Genomic DNA, 10,022 nt, shown 5'->3' with positions numbered 1-10,022 from the left:
ACGACATTGATGCACTACTGAATGGTGGTTCATCTAGTCGGGTGCGACTTATGTCACACTTAACGAGATGCATATGTTATATGAGACGCGTGACTTTTGTCACGATTATAAAGATGTTCAAATGTGATATGTGATGATGCAAAAGATGACTAGGCACATTTAGGATGACCCATCCTAATATAAATGATGTTGATGATATGATATGTAAGTGTGATGATATGTTTGAGGATTTGTGCCTTAACGACTTAATATGACTTTTATATAATGTTTTAAATGGACAAATGTTTCATAACTTATGTGTTATCTTACTTAGCTAATTCGTTAGCTAACACTTGTTCTTTTAAAATGTGTTGTGCCCTCAGGTCCAACAATAGTGAGCAGGTAGATGTGAGAAGACGTGAGGCATGGGTAGATGATCTTGAAGCTGGTTATAGTTTACCCATAGTGGTTGCTCGCTCTAGACATTTGCTTTATGTTTAGATAGTAATGACTTGTATTGATAATGTGTTCGGTTGTTTAATGTTGGGCAACCGATGGATTTCCATTTAGACTTATTTTGATGATATGGCTAGTAACACCATTTAATGAATAAACCAAACAGATTTTACTGGTTTGGACTTTTAAAGTTAATTCCGCTTCTTTTAACGCCGTTAGGCAAAGGTTTTTGGAAATCCTTGTTTTTAATTGTTGGGTGTTACAGGATTCGTTCTTAGAAAGAGCACCTTGATCATGTCTATCTCAAGTCATAATATCGTATTATTGATATTCATAATATGTCTTTTATTTTGGTTAAAATATCTATTTTGAGTGTTTATGTTTGGTGATTGTCTATTATACCCTCTTGGGATTTAAATAAACTACGTTTTTTTTACGGATTATTCTAATAAATTATCCTTTCATGTTTTTTTGTTGAAGACATATATCATGGTAACTTTACGGATTAACACAAGTGTTTGTTTTGCAATTATGCTCTCCGCCTCACCTCACCTCACCTCACCTCACCTGTTGCAACTACGTTATCCATCGTATACTATTGTTTAATTGATTGTCCACGCTTACTTTTATTTGCTAATCACGACATGAGAAGCCTTTACCATGGTATCCCGCCGCAACGCGCGGGTACCATATTAGTTATGTATAATATAATAAGGTTTTGTGTCTTAACAGGTCGAGACCAAGATTCATGTCTTAATACTTTAATAGATCAGGACTTGGTAAGATGACCTGATAATCTATTAAGACCTGTAAAGATTATATATACATAATATTATTAGTTAACATATCTATAACGTTTGTAATGTTAAGGATTATTATGTTATGTATTAGTCTAAATTTGTAAGAATTTTTGTATCGTCAAATTTTTTTTAATTATTAATCAAAACTTTGATAAGGTATATGTTAACATGTGTTAATATGTGCCCTTGTTGATATTTTGTCTATTGTCTGCTATCAAAAATGTGTGTGAGTGTGTGTATAGAAGTATAGCTAAATATATGAATATATGAAAGAGTATTATGAATTTTAATGAAATGGATATGTATATGGAATTAGTTTCCTGGAATGTAACTATCTTTGACAGAATGTCTATAGTAGGAAAAAACTAAAGTTATGTGTATTGTATATAAGCAACTTGAAAAAATATTTATTGTATGTAAGAAAACATACGTGGCAACCATATACAGGTGTCACTTGTCAGATTTTAATTGGTTGAAACGAAATTCTTACATACAATAAATGTTATTTCAAAGTTGTTTACATACAATACACACAACTTTAGTTATTTCCTACTATAGACATTCATTCAAAGTTTCTTACATTCGAGGAAACTAATCCCTATGTATATATAGGATTTTAAAAGTAGCTGTTAGGGACTAAATCTGCTGAAATCGGAAACTTGTTTGAATTGATTTTGGTCAAAACAGCAGTTATAGGGACCTGTTTTGCCAATATGTGAGACTTGGATTTTGTCTTCTTTCTTTGGTCAAGCTAGCCGTTACATTCAAAAAAAAAAGAAAAATTGAACAAACAATTCATCCTTAGAAAAACGAATGGAAAGGACGATCGAATGGTGGGTTGGACTCGTCCATCCCTAGCGAACGAGTGAGGGACAAGAAGGGACGAGTGTATTGGCGAGCCTCTTAGAGGAAAGGGCGGCTACCCCATCATTGTATATTTGTGTGTAGTGCCACTGTTGCCACCCGTGGTACAAGGGAAACACGGGGATAAATAGACATACCACAGAGTTAAAGGTGGAGCTTCATTTGTTTATCACAGGAAAGAAAAATGAGCCAAAACTCCAGTAAACATTTTGAGTTGATCTTCTCGGAGCAAAGACAGTGATCAATAATGCAGCAGTCAACTTTTTTCTAATACATCTGGGGGTTCATATAAATGTAACACAGAATATTTACAGCTCCTCTCTATCTCCATTGTGGTTATGTATACGACTATGAACTATTATTAACTAGACTTCGACTCAATGTCAATGTCTTCCTTAGGTTTGCTGTCATTGGGATTATCATTAGGAAGAAGATGTAGCAGTGGCAAAGGTAACAACGAGCTGAGGTTGCAGACGATTATGAGAAGGGCCAAGTTGTCAAACTTGTCCTTGGTGATACCCATAACTTGGGTCAAACCAGCACCAAAAAGACCTCCAAGGACACTTCCACCATTGGATACAGACATTAGGGTTGCAAATAGAGTTGCTTCCATTCCCTCTGGACAGAGTCTTGCTGCTAGAACAAGAACCGGCATGAAAGAGGCCTGCATCAAATTATCTAATCTTTTAGCAACAGAACCATGTGCTTCACTCTGCATTTGAATTTTTTTTTTTAAAGAGAAAAGTTCTACCCTCTTTTTTCTCCTGTTTATTAATATAATAATAACAAACATTCTCTTTGCAAAATGCAATTGTTGCTTGAACAATAGAACCTTTCCTATTCGAGATAAAATCTAACCCAAATTTGAGAAGTTGCACCGTTGTAGTCATTACAATCACGATTATGCTCTGATACATTTCTTAACATTGGTTGTATTATATTTACAGGAAAGATTTGATCAAATTACTTATAAACGGGTCAACTTAGGCTATATTGTTTTGGGGGTTGACTTCTTTAAACTGATTACCTAACTACCTGATCAGCCCATTTTGCCATCTCCATTATTATACGTCTCTCATTATAAATCAAAGACTTCACTAAACAGAGTGTGAGCTACAATGTAGCCCATAATTTGACCAGAGGTATAAATAGATGAGTCTGTAATCAATGAAAGCAAAAGTAGGTAATTAATTACCTGACCAAGAACTGTTATGATTAAAGAATCCCCGATTGCAAACCATTCATCACTAATACCAAACTGCCGATTTAACCCAGTCACGAGGATAACCTATAAAATGTGGAATGACGGCTTATAAATATATAAGGAAAAAGTAAATGCAATCCTGAGTCAACCCAAGGGCAGTCCCAGTTTACTATCCAGGAAAACATTAACACAAACCTGAGTCAACCCAAGGGCAGTACCAGTTACAGTTGTACCCAGAAAAATCTTCCGCAAAGGAACATTTTTCAAAAATCCATTATAAAGTCCAACACCAAGAAGTGAAGCAATTGAGGTCACAAGCTTGACACGCCCCAAAAATTCTGGTGTAAAACCAAGTTTGTTTGTTCTGGCATAAAAATGAGCGTGTTATTATATATTGTGACACAATGGTAAAAAGTCCTACAAATGTTGTCGAGGTGACAATTTGCACCCATGTATTTATGATTGAATAATACAGGTTATGTCTTTCTTTAGAAGGTCAAACAGGTAAAATAAGAATAATAGCTTAAACTCAAATGCACCAAACGGGTCAAGAATCGACCAAAGTGTACCTTCAATGCATAAAACCTCCTAAATCATCTTATCCAAACCACCAGCTTATCATCGAAATCAATTATATTAGTCAGGTCTAAATATATACACATTTTAATAACTTCAGATGAAAACTACTTTGGGTTGACCCATTTTAACATGTACAGCTAATTAAAGTTATTTGCTTTGACCCATCACCCAACTTTCCCATTTTGTCACCTCCAATGGTGTATTAAATAGAAATATAATATAAAAAAGGATTTGCATAAGCAATGATGTAACATACGTGAAGTAAAACATGGCAGACTCTGAGTGAGGAGTTGCCTGCCAGAGAAATATAAACATGGTGGGAAGAAATACATTAGGCTGTTTGACAGCTTGCCACAACTCCAGGATGCTTCCTTTCGAGGTATCAAAAAAACCGGAAGCACCTGGTATGATATTCTGTCCCCTTGATGGACCACGAATACGTTGCTCTTTGACCAATACAGCAACTGCAGATGTCAACAAAGGTAGTAATGCTGTAAGACCAAAAACAAACCTGCAAAAGTTAACACCTAGTCAGGAATTAATCGTTGGTAGAGACAATTAGAGACAGAATGATGGGCGGGTCTGGTAATGGGTCAAAACGATTTCAGGATAGAGGTGGGATGGGCCGGTTCGCCAGAACATATTTTTTGTCTACATTTGTTCTTTGACAAACATTAATTGTGTTTATATATCTATGACTTTGCCTGCTTTCAACCCATTAAACCACTACCCCTTTTAGCTACTTCTCTTATTATTTCAACCATTTGATATAAAACATAAACCAAATTGATCTATTATCAAAACAAAAATGACTACAACTAGCTACTTGTAGTGGGAATCATCATTTCTAACACAGTGCGTCTTTCAAGTTGGCAATCGAGCATACCTTACACCATAAGCATCAACCAGGGAGCCACTAAAGTAAGAGCTTACAATTCCGCCAAAAGCAGATGATCCCCAACATAGAGATTGAAGGGATCCTGATACGCTTTGTGTCTCTCCACGTGCTCTCTCTACCACCATTGAATCTACAACCTACACCAAACTTCAATATTAATTCACATGCTACATATCTATACCACAAATTTCAGCTAAATAGTGCTATTAATGATTTCTATTGCAAAATGACAACCGTCATTATGACAAAAGCTGCTGCCTTGGCTCCAAAGCTCAGAAAGATCAACAATGCAGCTAATTAATTTGCACTAGAAACAGACAAGTATTAGCATGACTTTAGTTGTTGTCTTGTCTCCAAGCACAAGAAGGTAAATTAACAAGATATTAAGAAATTTCTGTAGTGTTTTTTACTATACATATAACAGATAATTATGAATTAGTAATGCTTTTATCTTTATATTTTCCTGCCTGTCGACAAGGATTACACTTTGAAATCTAAAAAAAAAAATCTAAATATAATATCTTACTTAGTTTATGAGTAATTATCATCATACTTTTGCAAACAACAGTTACAGCACCCAGTTTCAACAATTGCGATAGTGTCATGGGTTGAAAGAATTTCAAGTGTTCATATATTTGTAGAATGCATAAGAAGACCTTGAAACATTGATTAATATATGGTCATTCACATACAAAGTCAAGAACGCTATAAAAGGTGCAAGATAGCCACCTCATCCACAGTTCACACAAGACACAACAAAATCAAATAATAAAAATTTAAAATGGATGAAGCCTGATGCAAAATTAAATAGCATGATGATGATTGGCATTCATCTAGTTGTCTAAGTAAATAATAGCAGTGAGAAAGGGAGCAGGTCAGCTCAGTTTGGTAATGGAAGTGGGTCAAAACAAGCAACCTTTTATGTGGGTTGAAACAGGTCGGGTTGACCCAGACACCCTTTGTTTGAGAAATTTACAGAAAATTTGTGTCAAATAAGATTACAAAAATAACATCAATTAGAAACTAATCTAACTTTCAGATACATATACTGCATTTAATACTTGCAATAAAACTTGAATCGACTCATTCATAGGTATAAACAGTTCAGTATATATACGATAACCGGTAGAAACTTACAACATCTGAAAAGGCGACAGAAAAAGACCCAAGAAGTATACAAAAGGCAGCACTATATTTGCCATCAACAAAACTTGCCATTAAACTCCACGAAAGGGCTCCAAGAAGTCCTGATAAAACTAGATATGACCTTCTTCGGTACCCAAAAAGTGGTACAGAATCACTGCAGCAGAAAACATTATTGATGTTATGATACATGGGGACGGATCAATAGGTCATAAAATTTGCAGGTATGCATTTTCTATATCTACGCACCTGATAAAACCATATAACGGCTTAATTAGCCAGGGCAATGCTGAGAAACCGGTTATCACAGCTGTCTAGTCCACCATGTACAATTAGTTAGTTATATGCAACCAAATGATGTGACATTTTGATATATAACTAGATCTATCAGAACTGCAGACAAGATTATGGAGATGTCTTCATACTAAGAACAGAATGGTATTGTTGGCTAAAAAGAACAGGTTGGTCCACATGTCAAAATGAGTAAATTTTAGCACAGGTTGAGTAAGATTAGGCTGAGCCAGAAAAACTTCTACATTTGTTTTATTCTCTGAATGTATAACTGATCAATATAAATGTGATTACAGGCCAATCTTATTGAAATAACATCCAACTTCTTTTAGAGTTTTACCATACTTACAAAGAAGGTTTTATGCATTTAGATAGATTTTGGATGACTATCAGCACTTTGACCGGCTTAAAAATTCCTGTTTCACAATCTTAATTTTTAACCGAATTGACTCGTAGGATATCAAAATAATATCTTTAGCTACTGTATATGACACAATAACTATTCATAGAATCTTTAAAAATGGACAAAACGTTTTTAACTGAATCAAATCTAACCCATGTCAACCAACATAAAAATAATTACCCATTTTGATCAGTTACCCAACCCGTCCATTTTGCCACCTCTAAATTGAACCCTTGACTTTCCAGTGAATAAGGAATAACCTTACAACAGAGCTATGTATTATAACGATCCAGAATCAGATATCGATCAAGAACCGACATTTGAGATATCGGTTATCGTGGTGGGATAGTGGTAATTTCAATATGATGAAATATCTACCTATCCATCTATATATATATATATATATATATATAATACTTAATTACTTAATACCTAATAGAAACATAAAAAAGTCAAACTTAAAAGTCTCAAACATTTGAAACATAATATAATCAAATCATAAGTCTTGAAAATCTTCCTCCGATTCCACAGCAACTTAGGCTTAATACTTGCAAAAATTTAGTGTTTATAAATTATAATGTTGTGTTTAAGTTTGGACCAAAAAAAAAAGGAAAGCGCTATTTTGACACTATTTGGAACGATATTTTGACAGATACCGGAGGGATATTGGTAAATAATACCGATAATAGCGGGACTGCTATTTTGACCACTATTCTGGAGGGACCACAATAACCGCTATCCCACCGCTATTGACTACACAGCCACAGGGATGTTGCACATTCCTAATCTACCATTTAACTGCAAATGAAACATCTAACTTTATTAAGATATAGTGTACCTCGGCTGGATCTAGATGCAAATCATCTTTTAGATAAAAGCTGACAGCAAGCCTAGCTAGCCCCAAAACTCCTTGGACAAAGTATACCATAGCAACTGCAATGTTATCGGGTGTAAGATCCACCCCAAAACAGCTAATAGAGCTGATGGAGTACCTATTCCTCTGAGAAACAACTTTACTGGAAGAGACTGCCCCATTAACTGCAGGTGCATCTTCATTGGTTAATATATACAGAAAAACAGAATATAACAATACACTTCACATATATAGTGGCTCATGTAGTGTTACATGGTCACACCTATGGACTTCTGATGATCATACATAAAAGACTGCATTGCGAAGTTTAGAAAGACGATACCTCCACATAATAACATTACTCATCTTAAACTTGGAATTTTGGATACATGAACCCACATGTGTTGGTATATCATATAATACCCCGTAGATCTAGATGTTTATTAGGCAATATCCTTTCATTCTTTAAGCTCAAGTTACAAGCAAAGTCGTTTGCTTTAGTAATTAATTGTTTTCTATTTTGATTTGTAGGTTTGTAAGTTTAGACGTTAGAGGAGATGAAGGGTAATAATGTAATATCGGAAATATCATCAAAACCGGGATGGGAAGTAAGCTTGGCACTGCATGCAAACTGTTAAGAATGGTTCTCTAGACACGATTTCAATAAATTAATGCAATTGCCGCGACAAACTTTGCAAGATTGACACTCGAGAAGCGGCCATGTGGGTGTTGGCGGATCAGACTTGCTTTTAACATAAAAATCAGTTATTAATATTATCTTTTGTGCATTAGAATGAGTTGAGAGCAGCTTATGGGGTATTTTAGACAATTGAAAAGAAGGAAAGAAATCACAACTTAACGATCGATTCAAAAACTGTTTTGGTAAAAGTCATCACTAGCACAAACTATACATAAATAGAAAAGGGCCTAAACTACTCGAATGTGAGAAAATATAAAACATCGTAACAATAAAAACATCCATTATATTCTGTGAAGGACAATTAAATAGAAAAAAATGTTTCCTATCATTCCAACATACAAAATAATCTTTAATCCTATATCTAACACGTCATATTGGTAAGTAATGAAGGACCTCGTGCACTACCTATACCTATGCTCAGAGCACCTTAAGAACAATTAGAACTGCCCAAGAAGCTCAGCGTCAGATGTTTAAGGCTTTATATATTATGCAGAATAATAGAGCTTCAACTACTGACCGGTATACAAAGATCACCTTAAAATAAAAAAGTTAAACCTAAAGATTCTGTAATCCTTTTAAATTCAATGTGTAAATGCTACCTTCAGAGTTGGCTGATGATCACTTCAGATTAGTGGAAATGAAGTATTTTGACACACATTTAAGTACATATGAAAACATGATTTACACATCATAAACTTGAAACTAGGAAGAGAAAGCCAGCCCGCAAAAGAAAAGCAAGATCACGAATATATAAGGTGGTAGTGGGCCGAGCCATTTCCTTTATTCCCTTCAGGTGCTAGGGAAAAAAAGCATGCATATCTACATGTATATCGCATATAAGAACTTTTTGCCATTAAACAGCTTATAGGCAATGCCTTGTGAGAACATGGTATTGAAATTTTTTTCCTTGATCAATGCATATAAAGCCAAAAACCTTGATGGGTTGAAGCCAGGAAATGGACAGTTGGGTTTCAAAATTCAGAAAACGACAAAAAGAAAAAAAGCCGAAAAGGTGAAGAAAAGCTGGAACACGGAGATTTTGTTCTTTTTAGCTGGTAAACTGGATTATTACCCGTATTTGTCTACTGTAAAACGCAGTGCGTGTAGACAATTGATCTTGGTTGTTTCCTATTATGTACAACCTTGGTGTACTAGTTTCATTTATAAACGATAGTCGTATATGCACATATTCTCTATTTGTTTTCAATTTTCATCTGCAATCTTTGTGGATTAAAGTCATATATATATATATATATATAGCGGCAGGCAGGCAGGCAGGTTGGAGTGTTTCCTTTACCTTTCATCATGTGGAATTGTATTAATTTCTTTTATGGATAAACCTACTAAAATCCCATATATTATTTCCGTCAATTCGACGAAAATTATTTCAGATTTAGTGTTTTTATAAAGCTTTTTTATATAATGTGATAGAAAATCGTAAAATACAGAAACAAGAGTTTCATTTCAATTACCATATATACCATATAATGAATATATATATATATATATACACAAAAAAGGAAGGAAGAAGAGATAGGTGAGAATCTTACTAGAACTAACAACATAAGAGGAAGAAGAGGAGGAGGACTCATCATCATCATTGTCGTCGACATCGGCTAATTGTGGTGACATAATTGAGATGTCGTTTTGAGGTCGTTTTGAACAGCAGCAGCGACGTTTCTTATTATTATTGTTTCTTAATAATAATATGAGTGGAATAATTTTAGAAGACTGGTGATGGAGTATTGAGGTGGTAGTAGTATTTGGTGACGTTGATGAAGATATGGAGATTTGATGATGATTTGGGGATATCGATAGTAGTAACATTCTCTTTCCTCTTTATTTTATTTTA

At 34.6% G+C, this 10,022-nt stretch overlaps 1 protein-coding gene across 1 annotated transcript; it reads right to left on the bottom strand.

Moving 5' to 3' along the window:
* Positions 1-2,284: 2,284 nt before the first annotated feature.
* LOC122585484 (folate-biopterin transporter 1, chloroplastic) lies at positions 2,285-10,022 on the bottom strand. Its single transcript, XM_043757611.1, has 9 exons — positions 9,721-10,022; positions 7,456-7,655; positions 6,173-6,237; positions 5,918-6,080; positions 4,769-4,917; positions 4,139-4,393; positions 3,499-3,667; positions 3,295-3,387; positions 2,285-2,763 (listed from the first exon to the last, which is right to left on the bottom strand). Exons 1-9 carry the CDS (start codon positions 9,995-9,997, stop codon positions 2,461-2,463), a joined length of 1,674 nt encoding a protein of 557 aa, XP_043613546.1. The 5' UTR covers positions 9,998-10,022; the 3' UTR covers positions 2,285-2,460.

This window comes from Erigeron canadensis, chromosome 1 (genome assembly GCF_010389155.1).
Source record: "Erigeron canadensis isolate Cc75 chromosome 1, C_canadensis_v1, whole genome shotgun sequence".
NCBI lineage: Eukaryota > Viridiplantae > Streptophyta > Magnoliopsida > Asterales > Asteraceae > Erigeron > Erigeron canadensis.
Note: the sequence above shows the minus strand (reverse complement) of the source record. Positions and strands in the feature narration are given on the sequence as shown.

Bases quoted from the DNA above. Each gene is read 5' to 3' on its own strand.
- LOC122585484 (XM_043757611.1), bottom strand. From the start codon at position 9,997: ATGTTACTACTATCGATATCCCCAAATCATCATCAAATCTCCATATCT. The intron at 6,238-7,455 runs GTACACTATATC...ATGGTGGACTAG, and splicing joins TGCATCTAGATCCAGCCGAG to ACAGCTGTGATAACCGGTTT. The intron at 3,388-3,498 runs GTTTGTGTTAAT...CACATTTTATAG, and splicing joins CTGCCCTTGGGTTGACTCAG to GTTATCCTCGTGACTGGGTT.